The sequence below is a fragment of the Stegodyphus dumicola genome, chromosome X1, assembly GCF_044657685.1.
Source record: "Stegodyphus dumicola isolate Sdum_Otavi_A_Nest chromosome X1, ASM4465768v1".
In the NCBI taxonomy this organism is placed as follows: Eukaryota; Metazoa; Arthropoda; class Arachnida; order Araneae; family Eresidae; genus Stegodyphus; species Stegodyphus dumicola.
The window spans coordinates 9,121,266-9,143,245 of record NC_140780.1 but is presented as its reverse complement, the minus strand read 5'-3'; the positions used below and the strand labels follow the sequence as shown (position 1 = coordinate 9,143,245).

Sequence of the window (21,980 nt, the reverse complement as noted above, 5' to 3'; positions counted from 1 at the left end):
CGAACATGCAAATGATCAAAGTTTCCAGGCAAATTAACAGGAATTGCGATCATACCACGCAATTCTAGTGCGCCGTTCGCAAAGTATAAAACCAGTAACAGAGGCGGAAAATTTATCTTTTTCTGTTGCTGCCATTGTAATTCCGCAAAGAAGCAACTAAAGATGCCATTACGACGATATCGAAGACCTTAGAGACAACTAAATGACTTCGAAGGTGGCCGCATTGTAGGATTGCGTGAAGTTGGGTGGTCATACTGAGCAATAGGCCGCCACCTGCAGCGTACAGAGATGCATAGATATTGGCAGCAATGGTTGTTACAAGGAAATTGCCGACGAAATGAAGGTTCTGGAAAGCCAAGAAGCACAAATGTGACGCAAGATAGGATGATTGTTTTCCAGGCCCGAACTGCCTCAACGTTATCATTGTCGAATATTCAACGCACTACAGCCACCTCTATACCTCCCGTTGTACCGTCCACCATCTCATGGCGCTTGTCTGAGGCGGGGTTACGCTCACAGAGGTCTTTAAGACGTTTGTCTTTGACCCTACAACATCGGCGGAGTCGTCTGGAGTGGTGTCGTAGCCAATCATCATGGCTGCCATCAGACTCGCATTGTATAGTGTTCAGTGATGAATCTCGCTTCACTCTTGAAGCAGATGGCCACAGTGTTCGTGTTTGGAGAGGACGCGGCCAGCGGTCCCACTTAGCCTTTGTTTTACAAAGACATACAGCCAATAAGCCCTGGTGTGATGGTGTGAGGCGCTATTTTTTATGACATCAGGTCATCTTTAGTCCTCCTCTGCGCATCTTTAACAGCTCAACGATATGCTGATACCATTCTGCGGCCGGTTGCATTACCCTTCATAGCACGTCATCCTGGGGCCATTTTCCAACAAGATAATGCCAGGCCACATACCGCTCGCATATCTCTGTACTGTCTCTGTGTGGCTGGTACTCTTCCTTGGCCAACAAAGTCACCAGACCTTTCACCAATTGAGCATGTTTTGGATATGGTAGGCCACCAGATTCGAGCACCACAAAATATCGCAGATCTGGAGCAACAACTGATGAATGCCTGGCAGAATGTGTCGTAAGATGACATTAGAAACCTTTACCACTCCTTGCCTCGAGGAATTCAAGCATGCATTGCCGCCAGGGGCGGTTCGACCAATTACTAATTTGAACACTCATTGGGTGATTGTGAGCCGTGAACAGGTACTATGACCTTTATTTTTTAATCATTTTATTACCTGTGTATGAGCTATAAACATATTCACACATTTAAAGAATTAACACGAGAATGAGAGGAGATACTTCAGAAAACATTAGAAAAAAACGTGTTCATAGAAATTGCTCAAAAGACCTTCGCCAGCTGTAAAGCAGGCTTCACACCAGCGGGACAGGGGTTAAGACACATTTGCGAAGACACTAGGCATTTCCCGAATAACGGCGATCCTGACGACTAAATCCGTATCGGTATCAGTGGAACACTCCTAGATTAGGCTTTTGACAAGGCTCCACAAGAAAACTTCCAAACACGAGAGATACGGTGATCTTGGTGGCCAAGTTATGTGACCACCTCGATTAAACTATCGTCCTCGACATTTCGTGGTTAGTATAACCAGAAATCCTCTCGGGAATCCACGGCAGAAAATACCGTTCGGGAAGTGAACCGAACCTTCCTATACCATTTGTTTACAATGCCACCTAGGGCCTCGCCGTTTGCGTTCTGTCCATGCATTCTATGGCGAATATCGCTCGCATAGTTGCGTTCTATCACGGCCTAAAGTTTTGCCCACTTGTTCAGATTCATCCTGTATAAAGGTGGCTATTTTGTCTCAAATAATTGTATGTCACTTCTCAAGTCAGTAGTTTAACTGACCGTCACGTTTTATGGAAGTCAAGATCTAAACTTTCTTCACGTTCCATTACAGTTTAATTCTTTGACTACTTAAGGAGAAGGAGAGACAATTTTGACAATCAAAATTCATTCAAGAGAAAAATTCATTCAGAAGGTGAGAAAGAAGAATCTCCATGTTGGAGATCATCTTGAATAGTTGAAAACTCAAGACGCCATTGTGCTCATTTTACACAAATGAACATAGAGAAAAGAACAAATATGAGTTGCCCAATGTTGGGTTATGCAAAGAAGGCTTTACCCTCTACCATACGATGTAAATGTATTTCATATAATAATCTCTTCCAGAATAACAGGTGTGCTTATAGCAAGTTGATCTCTACGTGTGAGACGTATATATCCCACCATTAACAACAGTTGGGACATATGTGTCCAGCCTTTGACTCGAAAACCATTTGTCGAAAATATCCCAAATGCTAAATTTATCTTATTTATGATATATTTTATTCACTTGGATAGAAACGGGATAAAAAATGTTTCTTTTAAATTCGTTGTCAGAAGGAAGTGTTGCCTTCGATGTTAAGGGAAGTGTTGCCTTCGGGGAGGACTTTCTAAAAGAAACTAATTTGCACTCAAGTTGCATGTGGGATAATCCACGAAAAGCAAGTAAACTACTATCCCGTTTACCTAGGTCTGAACCGGTATCGAACTACCAGTATTCAGCTGTCTAACTGCTCAGCCCCTTGTAGGGATGGAAAATCAATGAAGATTTTTTTAATTAAAGTCTTGGATCAGTGAAGGATAAATAATACCGCTTGTCCGATTTCCTGTTAAAATTACTGATTAACTTGATCATTTTAAACATTTATTACCTTCCAAAAGAACAATCTGCCCTGGCCTTTAGATTTTGATCAGTTGAGTGAATTTATAGTTCCGCTTTTGAGAAACATGTAAAGGAAATTATGTTTTAATTTATTATTTCACTATTTTCGAATCGATTAAACGAGTTCAGAAGTTTTTTTTTATTTCTTAATACTTCATTTAATTTCAATTCTTAATAATTTATAACTTCTTTATTATTTTTATATGCCTTTCTTTATGCCTTTGGACTGAGCTCCTACTCGTAAAATTTTAGAAATTAACTCTGTTCATTACTGCATAGTTTAGCCGACTGTCTCTTCCCTTTTCATTTCCATTGGCCCTTATAAGGTATCAGGTTCAATGTTTCTTCTAACCTTCTTCGGAAACATACAATGACCTGACTAGGAACAAAGAGCTTACTAAAGCTATGTTCACTAATTGTAGTAAGTAGACAGGATACAGACGAAGGGTATACAAGATCCTTTATTTTTCTTTATATACAATGACTTCCGTACTTCGGAATACAATGACCCTCCACTCGGGGTCTAACGTAAAAGGTATAAAAATAAAACTAAACTCTAATTTAACTTTAGAATAAGATTGGCCTTATAATAACCAGGAAGCGTATGTAGCACAGAGACTGTGAACACTACAATACGTTTAATTTATCAAGAGGATTAAAACCTCTGGCCTGGAAGGCAAATAGCAACTGCGTAACTTCTAAGGTAAGCGGCCTGCTTCGAACTCACTGCTTCCTCTCTCCTGCTTGGCAAAAAGGCCACACTTAAATACTTGGCGTTCGCCAGACAACTTTGCATAAAATCCTTCACGCTTATAATTCTGGCCGGAAGTAGAAAATAAGAAGTGATAGTAAAGATTTAAAATAAAATAAACGTTAGTAAAACTTAAGATCCTTACAAAGGTACACTGCAAATGAGGCAGAAAATTCCCTCCAGTCATTCTATTCTCCTCGCTATTAAGCAAACAATAGCGAAACATATGCGTGTACAACTAAAGACAGCTATTTTGTGATCTAGAAAAGACTTTAAGCGTTAGAGATGTAGAAACTTTCTTCTGAAGTGTCAGACATTTCCTTTCATCTTTTAAGGAGTAAGATTCATAAAAGTCTGGTTCCGATTCTATATAGTTTCCGGCAATTCTTTAGCATGCATTCGCTAGAGATGGGAGGAAGAGGAATACATAAAACGTGGTAGGGAATATTTCCTGTAAGGGTATTTGATATGCTTTAGCTCTTGACAGAGTAGTTAGGAGAACTGAATGCAGCTCACAAGGAGTTAGAAATATTCTTACTATTAAAATTTGAAATACGCTACGTTTATCTTCCTTTATACAACATTTTTAATTAGTTACCACTAACACTACTTAGAAGGAGCAATTTTCGTTAGAAAAAACAGATGACTGAAATTTATCTAAATTCCTTTTTACTCCCTTGTACAAAGTAAAGGAAGTATTGTAATCGCCAAAATTTTCGAGTATCGTATTTCAAAGAAAATATCCACTTTGACCGCTATCGAATGCAATTGAACGATGTTTACGCGGGACATCTGCACTGTAATTGCATATTCAATACGTAAGTCTAGTATTAATGTAAAATTTCTATGTAAATGTCTTGTTAGGCTGGCATCCGATGCGGGCCAACTGAAAGCCCAGCGGGTCCAGTAGTGCAGTGGAGCAATACTTGTAAAAGTCACTGACGAAGTTCTGGTGCTCCGTCCACTTTTCCCTGTCCCAGTCTCTGCACGTAAGGGCAGAATAAAGGATTCTTTTTTCTCAAAGCGGGTTGCCAAAAGGATTTCAAATGGATTCAGAAGAGATTTTTTTCGTGACGTCTGTACGTAAGTATCTCGCATAACTCAAAAACGATTAGCATCAGAACGTCGAAATTTGGTATAATGGACTGGTATAATATGTAGAGTACACCTTCCTTTTTCGTTGCAATCGGCCGCACTAAAAAAGTATACTATGTTTCCGTGAAAAAGACCGAAATTGGAGAATGTCGACTTTAACCGGAGAATGTCAACAGTCACCAAATACGTCGGTGAAAGATCGAATATTGCATTACAATCTTGTACATTCGGACCCTCACCGGTGTATGTCGACAATCACAGATATGCTCTGGTGTAGGTCGAAAAGAGAGGTCATAAAAAGTCATAATAGTTTAAGTTGTTGCAATAAATAAGTTTTGAATCACATAATTTAGTAAGTTTTTTATTACTATTATTTTATTTTCTCATTTAGAACGCACTGTATAATTATTTTCCTTTCTCATTTTAAATGTACTGTGCGTTTTAAGTTCTTACGTTCTTAGTTCTTATTTTAATTCTCAAGTGCGTTTCTTCGCGACTGAACTACGGATAAGAAAATATATTCTTATATGTCCAACATTCACCATTAGTACATGGTGAATGTCGACATTTACCGGTGTAAATCAGAAATAAGAGTATTTGAAAAATATTTTGGACATACACTAAGCCACTATGTGAACGTTGACATTCACCGGTGAAAGTTGACATTCTCCAGATTTTGGTATTTCACCATAACATACATATATATAAAACTCAACCAACCAATAGTAATTTTACAGCAATATTAACTATCCAATCAAAATGCTTTTAAAACCAAAACTAACTCAGTCTGACTTAGATTTCATCCTGAACATTACGCACTTGCTTTCTACGCTTTGCCTTAGCTGGAATCTACCTTCGGTTTGCTTCTTTTTTGCTGCAAATCTATTAAAAACGTAAGCCCTTTGTAACAGACACATTTAATATGCCGACATGTTGCTAAAAATAAAAATGAAGATTTAATCTGCATTCATCTCCAATTATGGATCAATACTTCTACGCCATCTAAATTCTTGTTCTTCAGTTAGTTCTGACTTTGTTTATATCACATACACACACACACACACACACACACACACATATATATATATACTCACCTTGTTACTCGGCTCCGTGAGCTCAGTTTGATTTTATTCTCACATGCTGGTAAATTGTGCATTTTTTCCTTTAAAAATGATGGCTTTATGTTGTTCTTAATCTTCTGGTTATGGTTTTTATGTCTTTATTTAATCTGCATACAGTAGGTTTAGAATTAGCAACAATTTAAAACTTGTTTAAACAAGTATAAATGCTGCCAAGCCGAATTTTTCTTACCGTAGTTACCATTTTCAGCTTTCGGATTTTATATTACTCTCAAAGGAACGTTTATTAACGTCTTGTGTGTTACCTTGTGTGTTACCTATATCATATTCTACGCATTTAAACCGTAAAATCCAATGCAATAGCAATATCGCAAAGTATTTAAGAGCATATCTTTAGAATTTCCGATACACACAGTCTCGGATGCTGAAGGTAAATTTTTCCCCGTACGGTGTTGCCATTACTCGCTTTGAAATCGTTGAGTTTGTTAATCAAAATTTCTTCAATGTTTGACAAAATATGAAATCGATAATAAAACAAATTCCAAATTCGGGCTTCCAAATGCCCATATTCGAATGGACTACGTTATTCAAAATTTGATGTCTTTAGGTACCGTTGTTTTTTTACTGTGCGAGAAACATACATACACTGATGCAGATTCTTCATTATTTCATTTCTTTAAATATAATGCATGGTGATAATATATGGGGGCAACAATTTGAAAAGTGAAGCGACATTTGTAGTGAACCCACGCAAAATGAAAAAACGAAAGTAATAGCCCTTCAGGGCTCTTTGGGTTAATGGGATATTTTAATAGATGTAAAATCCAAAAGTTAGTAATTTGATAACTGATTAGTTAAAGATAATTTTTAAATGATTTTAAGAAGTAATTTTTCCTTGAAGTAAAGAGACATAAAAGAATCATCGCTAATAAAATACCAAAGTTTGCAATTCTTATGTGCGGGCATTCGGATGTGATGTAAAACTCTTTGAAAAGCAAATAAATTTGAAGAAAGAAATGAAAATAGGATCTTGGTTTAATACAGGGAAACCATCAGCAGGTTCTGAAAATGCTAACCTAGTTTCATCTGAATCTTTGAGCTTATTACGAGGCAGCTCAAAACAATATTTTTAATCGTGTCACTGTTGCATCTTTCGATTGTGAAATGAGTAGTTTTCCGTGCTGTTGCAAAATTTTGAAAGCTTCTTTTAAGTACCGACTGCACGAGAATCTTGGAAAACGGTTCATAAAAAAATTAAGATTGAAGGTTTAATGCAAGTTTAGCCCTTATTACAATATGAAAGCAACTACAACCGATACAGCAGAAAACTTTAGAGCAAGGATTGTTAGGTTTTTTATTAATCATTTTATTAATCTCGATACAAGGGATCAGATATCTTATGTCTTGGAAACAATAGAAAAGTGGAATTATATACATTTAAGAAATTTTAATTAAAGGAGGCGTATTCCGATTTGGCAAATGTGTGCTACACTTCAGTGAAAAAATTAGTATATTTTTTCCTTTATTGCTATATCTAAATTTAAATCCATCAAAAATTTAATGTGGAAAACCCTAAATTTGTATTTAAATGCACCCGTTTTTTTTTAATATATATACGAGCAGGGATTTTTAAAAACATCAAAACGCTTTAAAACATGTACTGTTTTTGTAGTTGTTTTGTCCATATTACATGGAACAATGGTTGCCGCAGCCTACTCCGAAGAGAGATTGGAGTTTTGAGGAAGAGCACCCCCGGATGGGGGGGGGGGGAATTCGGCGGTCTCCCACCCCTTTTCCTTCCACCAATCCACACGATAGGGCCTTCGGCTCGACGCATATTTAGAGTTCCGCCATGCCGCACCGACACTATACATTTACAAACATGCATCCGGGATTCGAACCTGGGCCCTTCGGTACAAAAGAAGATACCGTCTGGGTGACAACATATACTGTATACACGAAAGTTAAGATTAATATCTGAAAAAAAAGATCAAATATTTAAGAAACGAAGATTCAAGTTGTTTATTTAAGCTTCCTGATCTTTGAACGTCTGAATTCCAGATGCTGTAGTTGATACATATGGCCTTGTAAAAAAGGCCATATATATCACCTACAGTCCCAAAAATTAGCCATTTCTTTTTACCTGTACTATACGTCGTAACATGCTGCTTTCCATCCTTCGGTACATTTCAAAATTTTTCATACACTTTTTAGTTAAAGATAATTATGATTTTATCTGGATGTGTTCGAATTACACTGCATAATTATAATTTTGCTATATTTACTATATTCTTACAAATCCCTTAGAATACGGACGACATTAAAGGTATAACGTAACTTTTAAAGTTATAAACAACTACTTATTCAGCAGAACATAAATTTTAAAATTTCACAATATAGTTTCAATAAGTTATGTTATTAGGAAATCGTAGTAAAACATATCCGAATTCTGACAGTTGTCTAGAAAATGATATTAGTATTTGCCACAACAAAACTACGAAAGCATTTTAAATTTGTATTTTACAGAGAGGATTTGAACATGCTTTAATCAACTTTCATTGTAATTAAAGAGCCCACAAGCGGCAGAGCGGTAAAGTCGCTGAACACTGGTAGTTCGGTCCGAGGTTCGAATCCCGCGAACGGGCTGGCTGCATGGGTGTTTTCGTGGTTTTTCCCATGTGTAACGTGTATACGAGCCAGTTTCCCTTAGGAAGACCTCCACGAAGGCATCCCTCCCCTTAGGCAGATAGCCCTAGTGTGCTTTGCCATAATTAAATACACCACACCATTGTAATTAAGGAAATATTTTACTTAAAAACCTTAATTTCTAATAAACATTTCCATTTGATAACCCTTATTCTTCGCTATCTTTACAAACCGTAATTTCCATGACAATAAAGCCTTTTGAAATATCGGAAGAGGTACACTTCGCATACAGAAAGGGACAGTTCTATATCTCCCGTTCAACTGGGCCGATTGCCAAATTCAACTTGCGTTTTTCATGTCTCGGTAGCGCGACTTAGGATATGTATTAGATTTATATATAGCATTGTTGTAACATAGGTATTTTGACACAAAATTGGACTTTTTTTTTTTAATAACATACCAATATTTGTCCATATTTCGATTCTACGTTTCAAATTATGCCTAGATATTAAATTTTGTAAAATTTGGTATGAAATTTACTGAGAAATTCAAAAATTTGGCGCAATGTTTTCAATTTGCGCCAAGAATAATTCACTTGGTGCACTTCTTAATGTATAGCAACCAATTTCCCTTTCCCTTCCATAATGCCGAAGCGGGGAAAAAAAAAAAAAAAAAAAAAAGACACCTCTTTCCTATCTTTTTACACTCATGTACATAAATTAAGGATAATTCGGAGTCACGCGGAAATCGAACTCTAAAATAAATATATCACCTGTAAAATCACTACACATCTTCAAGAATCATATGCAAATTTCAGGAAGTAACCAGATGACACCGATGGTACGTCACAATGACGAGAGTGTAAGAGAGTAATATATAATTAATACAGGCAAAGAAGTAAAATTGTTCCCAGGCGCTTTATAAGCATTTAAGTGCAATAACCGAATAGTTATGACACAAAGGACGCATTTGGATGATTTTTTACGTGGTAGAATTATCGGCCGTCTGGAATGTGGGCGTACCCAACTGGAAGTATCAGACGAACTTGGAATTGCCCAGAGTGTCATCTCCAGGCTTTGGCAACGATTCCAAGATGATGGTAATGCGTGTAGACGTTACAAAACAGGTCGCCCCAGAGTTACAACGCCGAATGAGGACCGGTATTTGGCAGTTACTGCCAAAAGAAACAGGCGGAGCACAGCCTCAGACCTGTCTCGTCAGCTCCCTTCAGCCACTGGTACGACAATTTCAAGGCAGACCGTGTACAGACGCTTAGGGCAGATTGGTCTATATGCTCGTAGACCTGTCAGATGCGTTCCCCTTACTGCAACTCACTGTCGCCTGCGTTTAGCCTGGAGTAGAGAGCATGCATTGTGGACACCGCAACAGTGGGCTTGTGTGATGTTTTCCGACGAGTCTAGGTTTAGCTTGCAGTCTGATTCTCGCCGGACTTTCATATGGAGAGCTCCAGGTACCCGTTACTACCAAAAAACATCATTGAACGACACCGTTACGGTGGTGCAGGAGTGCTCGTTTGGGGTGGAATTATTCTGGGTTCCAGAACTGACCTGCATGTTCAAACTGAACCATGACAAGCCAAATCTATCGGGACGTTATTCTAGAACAACATGTACGTTTGTTTCGGGGCGCCATGGGCGCACAATTTGTGTTTATGGATGACAACGCCCGTCCTCACCGTGCAAACATCGTAAGCGAATGCCTTCAATCGGAGGATATCACCCGTATGGACTGGCCAGCATTCTCACCGGACTTGAATCCAGTAGAGCACGTGTGGGACATGCTTGGCCGACGAGTTGCAGCCCTTCAACCCCCTCCTACATGTCTACCGGAACTTCGGAGAGCATTGCGTTTTGAGTGGTGTAATATCCCCCAAGATCAGACCGATAATTTGATACTCAGCATGCCTAGTCGTTGTACGGACTGTATTGCATCGTCTAGGAAACATACAATGTATTAACAATCATACCAACCATGTGATATTGGTTTTTTGTAAATAGGTTTTTTTGTAATTTGCACCAGGGAGAAAAAATCGCTAATTTTTTAATATCATCAAACATATAGCATCTTTTTTTGCTCTTTACCTTTTGTTTAATAAATAATCTTTACAAATAAGTAAAATTTGTTTTGCTTCTAACTCTTCCTTTGCCTGATTTTGCATTATCTTTAATTTATGGACATGGGTGTACATCATGCGTGAGAAGAAAAAAAGGCACTTCGTTCTTTCTTTCAAATAATTTTAGCAATGTGTCTAAACCACATCTAATATTTTATCACTCTCAACAAATATGCCAAATTTCAAAACGTGCCAACATACAAATTCACGTATATCATCGGAAATTTTTAATATAAAACTAATTTTTTGCAGGTATGCTTAGAAATACGTCTACTTTTAGGTGAAAATATCAAAACGCTTTAAAACGTGTACTTAGATTCTACTTAGAAACTTGCAATTTAAAAAAAAAAAAAAAAAATTCTACTTAGAAAAAATTTATAGATTACAATTCAAAATTGTTTTTGAAAAATTCATAAAAATTATTTTAAAATACAAATTTTAAAGAGAAATCATAAAAAATGGGCGAATTTTATTTGGAATGAACCTAACTTTCGAAATGTGAAAGGAAGAATCAATTAAGTTTAATAAAAAAGAGAGATTAATAAATATATACCAAACTCAATTAGCATTGAGAGCTAATTTTTTAAAAACGACTCGTGCTATTTTTATAAAACTTGGTAGTTTGGTGTAATTTGAGTCGTATAAATGAAATCTGGAAAAAAATTGGTATGTTATTTCAGAAAAGGTCCGATTTTGTGTCAAAATACCTACATTAGAACAATGCTATATATAAATATAATACATATCCTAAGTCGCGCTATCGAGACCTGAAAATCGCAAGTTGAATTTCGTCAATTAGCCGAGTGGAACGGGAGGTATAGAACTGTCCCATTTTTTTGCTCAATGTACTTGATCCCTTTGCTCTCGAAAATCTTTCTAAAGTCTAAGGAAACGTTTGGACAACCCCCTTTTTAAAAGTCCAAAAGTGCTAAAATACATGGGGGATAAATCCGGAAGTCTAGGAGGGATATGAGAGAAGGGGTACGGCCTTGTTACACGTTTCTTGTTCCATTTTTTTTAGGAAATTAACAAGAGATTTTGACGTGTCGCTGCGTCTTGATTTAGTTCCATTGACTGATCACACTGTGTGTAGAGAGAAGGTATTTAATTTTTGAAAATTAGGTATAAAATATGCTTTTGATAATATTTGGAGTTCATCTTATCACTTTTCTCCATTCTCTTTATTTTTAGTTTCTCGTTATATCAAAAAGCAGCAAAAATCATAAATGCTTTGAAAAACACTTTAGATTCCTTGAACCATGTTTTAAGATTTTTTCTCCTCAGTGATGATAATAACGAATCTCGTTTTATTGCAACATTTAAGTAAACCCAAGTTTCGTCTATTGTGGCAACATTTTTCCATTTCTTTCCGGATAAGTATTTCTCATAATGAATTCTACAGCGCGTTCGGCGATATGTCGTGGAGAAAGATGATGCGCATTATGTTCCTCGCCTTTTTAAGATTCAAATCCGCATTAATCGCTTTGTTTACAGTTGAAGCTGGTAGAGACATTAGGTTTTTTTGAAGCAGGAAAGATGAAAAATTAACATTTAAATTAACGCCTTCGCCGGGAATCGAACCGAGGACCTCTGGAAAACCGGCCCCAGTGTGCAAAACACCATACCACGAAGACACGCCAAGAAGGTGGGAGAAATACCTTATAAGCTGAGCATTTTAATGATTTTGCAGCTGTTTTTCGACTTCGCGGATTTTTCATTTAAGATTAAAGATCCTACCTTTGCAACATTCGAAACATTTCCTTTACCCTTAGATACGCATTTGAAACAATTTTTCCCTGGAAGCTCAATTTTGACGTTTTGTTCCTTTACTGTTAATAACATTACCTATCGTAGCTTTAGATATCGGAAATCCATGGCTTTCACAAGGTTGTTTAACAACTAGATACGAATCATTTTCTTAGGAAAGAACGCAAACATAGCCTTCCATTCATTGCCTCTTTAAAAGCGACATTTTGCGCCAAACCAAACTGTCAGCAGTAATTAATTTGTACTTTCAAAAATATAGTTGCAGTTTAAAAAAAATTCTTAGCAGAAGATTATTTTTAACAGCAAATCAAAGTCGTCTAAAAATGTGCGAAGAGCCTCTGTATCATTTTAATATTGTACAGTGAAAATTTAATCATAAAAACTGGCAGAAATATTATGATTTCATAACTATGCTGAACAAAATGCCACGATAATTACAATTGAATAACACTATTATAAAGATTTAAATCTGCATGCAACGGCTATTGCAAAGAACGGTTCTAATTAATAGCTAACGTGCCAATTAAGCCAATTAGCTATGTAATATCTAATTAGCTGAATTTCATGGCAAATCACGTTATAAGAAGGAACGTCTTTGGACTCTTTGACGGGAACTGAGTCATGTTTGATTTAAACTTGGAAGAAGAAACCCATAAAACTTGGAACGAACAGAAAGGATTTCGCGACGATTAGTCACTCCGAAAATAATGAGTCAGAATATTGTATTTGCTCACTAACGTTTACTAGAACTGAATTCGATTGCATTTATGCGGATGGAGTATAAGAGAATTGATGAATACGAATTTAAGAGGGAGTAAAGGTTGCTCATACAAGCACTTAAAAAGTAACAGTTACCATAATACAATGTGTGGTGGAATGTGAATGCGGATGTATAGTAAGTATGTATAAACTGTTTTGTAAAATACATCCTACAATTTCAAGAATTCATTTTGAAGAAAATAAATTAGTCCCAAGTCCCAAAATGTACATCAACACAGCAAAGCCTAAAAAATGTGTTCTTTTTAACTTTTCACTAGAGCAAACAGCTTTATGAAAACAATTCTTAGTGCATTTTTAATTTCCTCCAATACTTGCCTAATATTTTATGTCAATTTTTCAAGTTAAACGAATCAGCTGGTTTAGGAAACTGCAGTTTCAAAAGTAATATAAGTTTCTGCGCATTTAAAAACAGCTGCCAAGTTTATTCATCTATAAATGCACAATGAAACGCTTCTGCACATTTAAAAAAATCTGATGTGTACACCACATGACTTCCTTGTACGGAATATTCAATTATGCGCAATTTTTCCTGCATTTCATTTAAACTTATTGGATTGAATTAAATACACTTCGTCGATAGCTCATAAACCACAATAGAATAAATGCACTCTTTAAAATTCACTATATTTGTTTACCATAGCGACACTCTGGCGCTAGGTTCACTTAACAGCGTTATATTTCATTCATATTATAACTCAGAGTGCACAAAATTTACATCATTTGAAGAATTATCTAATCGTTGCCATATGTTTTATTCAAATACTATAATAAATCCAAAACGATGTATAAAAGAAATTAAGCAAACAAAACAAAAAGCAACAGTTTTTCACAGGCGATTCAGTATTTCTCATTTAATTAATTCACTTCACTTCGCAACAAGGCAAAATACATAAAAACTCAAAATATCTATTTTAAAAATTACGAAGTAAATCTTAAACAGTTATTTCCTCGAAAACATTCCAGAGAGGATTAAGCATGATTTAATTCGCAATAATAAATGAAGGCGTTATCTTTGTTGTTGCGAAGCTTAGTCTTTTTAGATTGACAACAAATCTACTATTCTAACGTTTCAAATGTAAACAAATATGTCCGCCATGTTATTTAAAAATTAGGCTTAACCGCACTTAAACAACTTTTAAATTCAGAAGTCAAACAACAAAAATCAGCGTTATATTTTCAAATTTGAAAATATAACGCTGACTTTTGTTGTTTAACTTCAGAATTAGTACTTGTTCAGCGTGTTATTGTGTCTTAATCTTTCAAACTGCTGCTAATTCTACAAATATTGCTTGCAGATTTCCTAAAGCCATAAAAACCTTAATCGTAAGATATCAAAAACATAATTCAATCATTTTTAAAGCAAAAAATGCACAATTTACCAACATATAAGAGTAAAGAAACTGAGATCGCTGAGCCGGGTAACAGAGTGGATATATATACATATATTTATATATTTTTGGTGCGGCTGATTGCAACCAAAATACGAGGTGCGAATCTACATGTTATAGCAGTCCAATATACAAAATTTCAACGTTCTGAGGCTACTCATTTTTTAGTTATGCGAGATACGTATGTACGTGCAGACACCATGAAAAATTCTCTTCAGAATTCCTTTTAAAGCAGTTTTATAATTTTTTGGAAAAAAAGAATGTTTTATTCTGTCCTTAAGTACAGATGTCACGCAAACGCATCATTAAATTGCATTCGATAGCGGTCAAAATGGATATTTTCGTTGATATATGCTGCCTGAAACTTTTCGCGATTACAAATACTTCCTTTTTACTTCGTAGAAGGAAGTAAAAATGCCAAATTTATTCACCTAGAAGTTCATAACCAGTTATTTACGGAACCCTTACAGTAGACATTAGGATTTTCTTAATTGAATTTTTGAAAATTATATTCTCAGTGTCTTCTTTATACCTGGCTTTTAGAGTAAATTTTATTAACTTCGAATACAGAAATACTCTTACTAATTGATGGATATTATGGTCCTGTCTAATAATGAAACAGAAGGTCTCAATTGTGTTTATTCTTTAAACGTTTCAGTGAAAAACTAACTTTTGACTTGTCACCGTTTGGGTTCCGACCCTACATTATATGACAGGGATGGGAAAACTACGGCCAACAGGAAGGTTCCATCCGGCCCGTGGGTAGAATTTTAATTTCTCGGTCCGAGACAAATTAAAAGAAATATGAATTTATATATTATGTACCATTTCCTTTTCTGCTTTTTTTTAATATTTTTTTCTTCCTTTTTTTCAAAGGGCTGATGACCTTTTTACTTTCTCTATTTTTGTTCTACAAAACATAAATGGACGGAAATAGCAAGGACTAAGTGTTAAAAGCTGAAGTTCTTTGTTAGTTATAGCTGTAAGTTGGCGCCAACAAGCGTTATCTCTTTCTCGGGGAGAAAACATATGGGAATCCAATGTAGGTGAATAAGAACTTCTCAGAAAAAACTTAATCTTAAACTTAATTAACTTAAATTTTAATAAGAAAATTTAATCTGTTTGCTGGGCAGTTAGCTAAGAAGGGCTTGTCTCATTTTCCGAGGTTAAATTCAATACCGTCAGTAAATGAAGAGAAGCTTAAGAATTATGAAGACTGCTTGAAAAAACAGCATTTTTAGTTCGAACGAAGATTTCAAGATTTCGGAGCCATTCTAACGGAATTGGATACTTTCAGCGTAAACTGTGAAGCAGTGAGGTCAGATTTGCAGCTAAATTAATTGAGTCGCAATCTAACAATCATCTCAAGCAGTTTTTTTTTAATGTGCCAAAGTTAAGAGTTTTATAAATCATTATCGAAAAAAGTTTCCCAAATTTAATATTTCACGCCCAGAATATCAGTGCTGTTCATCTTATATATGTGAACAAATGTCTTCAACTTAGCCTCGTTCTTTAGAATCAGTACATCTATCTCACTTCGAATCTCAATATATGAAACTTTTAAAAATGAAATCGCAATTTCATGTATCTCATTAACATATTTAAATTGTAATACCTGGATATTGTTTTTAAAATTTTGGAAAAATTTATCTTGGTCCGCAAAACGTTTTGTTTTCGACTTTTGGCCCGCGACCGAAAACGTTTGCCTTTCCCTGTTCTATGACGATTACTGCTTGTATAGCTGCATGCTATCACCCTGTAACGTTTTGCCCCCCTTGTTCAGATTTCCCCTGCATATGTGCCAATATTCAAAGAGAAATAGTCCAAGTTTCATTATTGTTAATAAAATGTCCTCAAAATGCTTTATTCCTTTACAGCATATCTGAGACATTCCCCCTGTTACAAGAATGTCTCACTCTCCGAAGAAAAATGTGCTCCGAAGTATAGACATTTAATTCACTTGTCTGAGAACGTCGATGAGCAAAGGAACGTCGATGAAGGTCTCAGAGAATCCTGCTGGTAAGATTTTTCTTCTTAATTTCAAACTCATGGAGGTTTCAACTTTCAGAATGTAACGTCTCAAAAGTAGAAGATGAATGTATAAAAGCATTTATAAACGTAATTTTACGAGGAATAAAAGGGAAAACAAACATAAAACATTCATAAATACAAAATTAAGGGAAAAAACCTTTGATTTGCGTAGATTTTTCACCAAGTAAAAACTATGTCACATTTCAAGATTATATTCAAAGAAAAATTATACTGTAAAATATTAAATGAATTAATTAACCGTTTTATGATATTCATCGCATGAACCAGGAATGTGATCGACGGTTTTAATTGTTTTATTTATGGTTATTGCCCCTCTTGACCAAGAAAGCATAAGCAATCACTTCTTATTCTGATTATATCGAACATTATTCCCTTGAGTTACGATATGATAACTTTTGAATTAGAGATTTACATTTTTTAAATTTAACATTATTCTAGTTTTATTTTAGTCATAAACATTTTAACGCAAAATCAATAAAAAAGTTTGAAAACAATGCATCTGTAGTAATTTTATGCAATCCATGTACACTAAAGTGTCAAACGATCTATAGGAAATGATAAACATAGACCTTTGATACTCACATGCAAGTGAAGAAACTGCAGACGTTGTAACCTGAATGCCTCCAACTTTCTGACCTTCTGGTCTTCCCATAACTCAACTGAATGCAGGTCCATCAGCGGCCGAGCGGTAAAGTCGCTGAACACTGGTAGTTCGGTCCGAGCTTAATACTTCGTAAGCAATTCTTGAGAGAAGGCATTACAGATATCAAAAATTATTATCTATAGGAAATGATAAACATAGACCTTTGATACTCACATGCAAGTGAAGAAACTGCAGACGTTGTAACCTGAATGCCTCCAACTTTCTGACCTTCTGGTCTTCCCATAACTCAACTGAATGCAGGTCCATCAGCGGCCGAGCGGTAAAGTCGCTGAACACTGGTAGTTCGGTCCGAGGTTCGATTCCTGAGAACGGGTTGGCTACATGGGCCTTTTTGGTGGTTTTTCTCCCGTGTAACATACACTGGTGTGCAAAACTTAAGCAACAGGTGTTTTTTTTTTCCATAACTTCACGAGAAATCATCTGAGAGACAAGAAATTCAGAAATGAGAGACAGCATTTTGTATTTAAAAGATGAAGAAAGCATAGTTGCATAAAAATGAATACAATGCATACAGTATAGAACTAAACAAAAAAGGTTTTATTGAACATAGTATCGTTATACATGGTTGTCTTTACAAGAAGAAGAACAACAAGCATATGTTGCCTATTATGGGATATGCCCTCCCCTTACTGAAATAGTTGCTTTGCACCGTTTTTCCATACTCGGCACCAGATTGTTCAACAGATCTTGAGGTAAGAGTTCCCATTACTCAATCAGCATCTGTTTCAGTTGTTGGGTGTTTCCTCAGAGGACATAATCGTGCCGTAAGGCGTTTCCATAAAGCATCCCACACATGTTCTATGGGATTTAAATCAGGGAAGTACGCTGGCCAATCCATTCGAGTGATATCCTCCCTTTCCAATAGATTCTGAACAGCAGGAGTACGTTATGGCAGGGCCTTGTCATCCACAAAAACGACGTCTGCTCCAATGGCACCTCGGAACAGACGCACATGCGAAGGATCACCTTCTGACAATAGCGATTTCCGGTTACAGAACCTCTATCGAAAACATGGAGCTCTATCCGCACGTTCAGCATAATGTCTCCCCAGACGAGAACTCCAGTACCACCATAACGGTCTCTTTTGCTGATGTTACTGGGGTGCTTCTTGCGCCACTCTAAACGATGGCGTCGCCGGCCAACTTTCAAAGGGATGCAGCGTTTAGGACGGCGGGCGAATAGGCCACCTTTCTGGAGGTGTCTGGATGCAGTAAACCGCGACACTTGTCGCTCAGTTGCTGTACACAGTTGCTGAGCTATGGCGCTTGCTGACTGGTTTCGGGCTCTTTCCGCCTGCAAGACGATATATCGGTCATCCACTGCTGTTGTTGCTTCCACCACCAACCTTTATAACAAAATAGCTGTACCTATGGTTTTGAAGGCTTTCCAAGAGCGCGAAACGACACTTTTATTGTTTCCGAACTCTTCAGTTACATTGGTCACACTACGCTTCTCTTACATTTTTCCAGTCATTCTTTCACGTGTGAAGTCATCCAGGTCATTTCTTCTAGCCATATTTCACGAAAGAACTTACTTGCAGGAAATGTCTTTAATTGCGTCTCTGTCATTCCGTTTATTGTAGTCTTGAGTTTAGCGCTCCCATCGCATGCGTTTTGCGTACTCTCACGTCGCCTGTGACGTTTGATTTGCAGACCAGAGTATATACGAGCCAGTTTCTCTTGGAAAGTCTTCCACGAAGGCATCCCTCCCCTTTGGGAGATAGCCCCTTATCGTAATCTCATAAACCAAAACAAATCAGACCAGATTAATGCACCATTATCAATGTTCATATGCTTGAGTATGCGAATATGTAGTCATTTACCAACTGAAGGTAGTAAGAAGGGCCCAGCTCCACATTTTTTTAAATTTTCGGAAAATTTACAAAAGTTTCAAAATTTCATTTTTTAACTTATGTTCTAAACGTTTGTCATCGTTAAAAGTGCTAATAAAATTGTTTTTTAATGCTACTCCAATGCAAAGAACAAATTTCTTTTAACATATAAAGACCCGTGAACACAAAATCTAGTAGAGCTGGGCCCTTCTTCCTGCAAGCCCTTCAGTTATAGAATATAAAACTGCAATCCATATGTTGTATTAATTTTAGGTGCATATTCCTGCCTTTATTCTTCCTTTTATTCCAATATGAAATCTTATGCGTTATTTAGTATCATCTGATAGAATTTGTGGATGCTCAAAATAATAATAGGTTGATTTTCACGGCCCCCACAATAAACGTTAAATATGTAAACCGCGTGCAATCCTACCAGTCTTTTTTCAGTTTAACTTCCATTTGCCAAGATATATTAATTTTCTTTTTTAAGTTTAAAGATTTATGTAAAAAAATAGTACTTTCATTTTCTATTTGCCGTTGACGAGCAGCGTAATATCGTAGCAGTCTTTTTTTCAATTTAAACACTGGAGGAAAAAAAAGTTGAAAATTTTTAATTTACCGAGAAATAAGAAACTGTCGTATCTTTTTTCCAGGAAAAAGCTACATTACATCGCAATCGAACATGCGTAAATAGCCACAAAAGGAAATTATATGTAAGAGGAAATGTTGGGGGGGGAGGTTCAAATGCTATAAACAAAAAATGAGCATTCGATTCGACAACGGCTCGGGCTCTCTTTGCATTTTTTTTTTTTTTTTTTGCATGACTATTTTCCGAAATTCACGAAACATTTATCCGGAACGAGGTTTTCTTCGGCCCGTGATATGAAACCAGCTACCGAGAACTGGCTTCGGGGGGGGGGGGCGGGGACGTGATTTCTACGAGGCCGGTTTAACCAAGTTGGTCTTGCGTTCAAGTAAATGCCGAAAGTAGCTTTGGCGATTTATGGGAGAAATTGGTTGGCAAGTAGGCCTCTTAATAATAAAAAGACTGAAACTTAGTATATACCTATATTGCCCCAAAGCAGTCAAAATGACTGAATCGACGCTCATAATATGTCAGATATGAATGATGAATATGACTGAATCAGTCTGTAAGAATAATAGATGTTTTTCTTTTGCAGCGCCTTCAACGAGTTCGTGTTGTGCAAGTACATCCACGTGAGCCGGGACTGCGGGCAGGAAGCTGCCGACTTCCTCCAACAGCATCTCGACCGCATTTCCAGCCCACTCATACACGAACATTGCGCCCATTACACCTATGCCAGGGACTCTTGCACATCTTCCTTCGCTCTCCCTTTTAACGCAGACATAATTTCCTTACCATTTCTTACCATCCTGGCAGTAACACTGTTGAAAGTCATCTCTTGGAAACATGACTTATAAATGAAAGCGAATGACAGAGAAGTCTGAGCCACGTAAATTTTATAGTCCTGAGTGTAACTAAGAAGATCCAAACTTACTTCTATCGGTGTTTCAGGGTCTTTGTTTTACAAAGCTTTTATTCCCTCCTACAGTCCCTTATAAAATAAATGAACGAACTTCAAAAAATAAATATATAGTATGTAATTTCGTTTAAAGAATTATTTAATAAATTCAATGTGATGCTCGAAAACCATTTTTGAAACTAGAATTTCTTAATGGAAGAAGTTTAATCATAAACGTAAGCTTAGTCAAACGCAAATGATTTTTATTTGATATATTTAAACTTGGTATGTATCCATTAAATGATATTTCAGCTATTAGGCTGTCCGAAAAATAATGCAGGTTTTTTAAGTTATATCTTTAAAGCATCATAACTCAACTCAAAAACAATTTTATTAATCAAAATAAGCACCAACCGAATCAATGCATTTTCCCAACCTCATATAAGTTTATTTATGACGGCAGAATAGAATTCTGAAGTTATGGACGGGATAAAGTTGTCAAAGGCGTTTTTGACCTTTGACCTCGTCTTGGTTTCTGAAGCATTTCTTCTGCAGAATGTTATCCAGATGTTTGTAAAGTGGTAATCGGTCGGCGAGAGGTCGGGCGAATATGGGGGAAGAGGGAGAGTCTCGTATCCCAATTCGTTAAATTTCTGTAGGGTCTCTTGCACGACGTGCGGCCAAGCATCGTCATGGAGAAAAACTGGACGCTTTCTGTTGACAATGCCGAGCACATGTGTTGCACTTTTTGGTGCATTTCGTTGATTTGCTAACAGTATTTATCTGCGGCAATCGTTTCGCCCAGATTTAGGACGCTGTGGTATATCAGACTGGGCGCAGACCACCAAACAGTCACCATAATTTTCTTTTGGTACAAATTTGGCTTTGGAAAGTGTTGTGGTGTCTGACCGCGGTCTAACCACTGAGCCGAATGTCGCCAGTTGTTAGAGAGAATCTACTTTTCATCGCAGTAACCATTCGATCAGGAAAAGTGTCTTTTTTGTTGCGGAGAAAAAGTGCAGATGACAATTCAAAACGGCGATTTTTTTAAATTTTCATTCAATTTGTGAGGCACCCACTTATTGAGCTTCTTTGCCTTTCCTATACGATTCAATTGATCAGAAATCCTTGTTTTGCTTACACCAAGCTCCTCCGCAAGTTCTCGAACAGTGGTGCACGGATTTGTTTCAACTTTCAAATCATAGTCATCAACAGCTGAAGAGCGTCCACGACCTCTCTTGATCTTCCAAGTCAAATTTTCCACGACAAAACTTTTGGTACCACCGTTGAACTGTAGATTCATTAACACATTTCTCGCCGCATACTCTGTTGACATTTCGAGCCGTTTGCGCTGCGCTGTGGCCTAGCTTGTACTCATAAAAGTAAATTTGCAGAAAATTCCGTTTTGACATCTAAACAAAAACGCCTAGTAAATATTTTTGGAAATAACTTTGGAAAAAAATGATTATAGAAGAAATATAGAACGAAAAAAGAGCTTCAAAATGATATATAAATCACTGTAATTCAAAATATTTTTGTTGCTAAAAATGTACAGGAAAGATAAAC

General features: G+C 36.6%; 1 protein-coding gene across 1 annotated transcript in view; it reads left to right on the top strand.

Moving 5' to 3' along the window:
* Nucleotides 1–21,015, top strand: part of LOC118191429 (uncharacterized) — a 118,575-nt gene extending 97,560 nt beyond the window's left edge. Inside the window, exons 4-5 of the mRNA XM_035362232.2 lie at nucleotides 16,261–16,402; nucleotides 20,112–21,015. Coding sequence (XP_035218123.1) covers nucleotides 16,261–16,402; nucleotides 20,112–20,373 — 404 coding nt within the window. The 3' untranslated portion in view covers nucleotides 20,374–21,015. The remainder of the gene's footprint in view (nucleotides 1–16,260; nucleotides 16,403–20,111) is intronic.
* The last annotated feature ends 965 nt before the right edge of the window (nucleotides 21,016–21,980 follow it).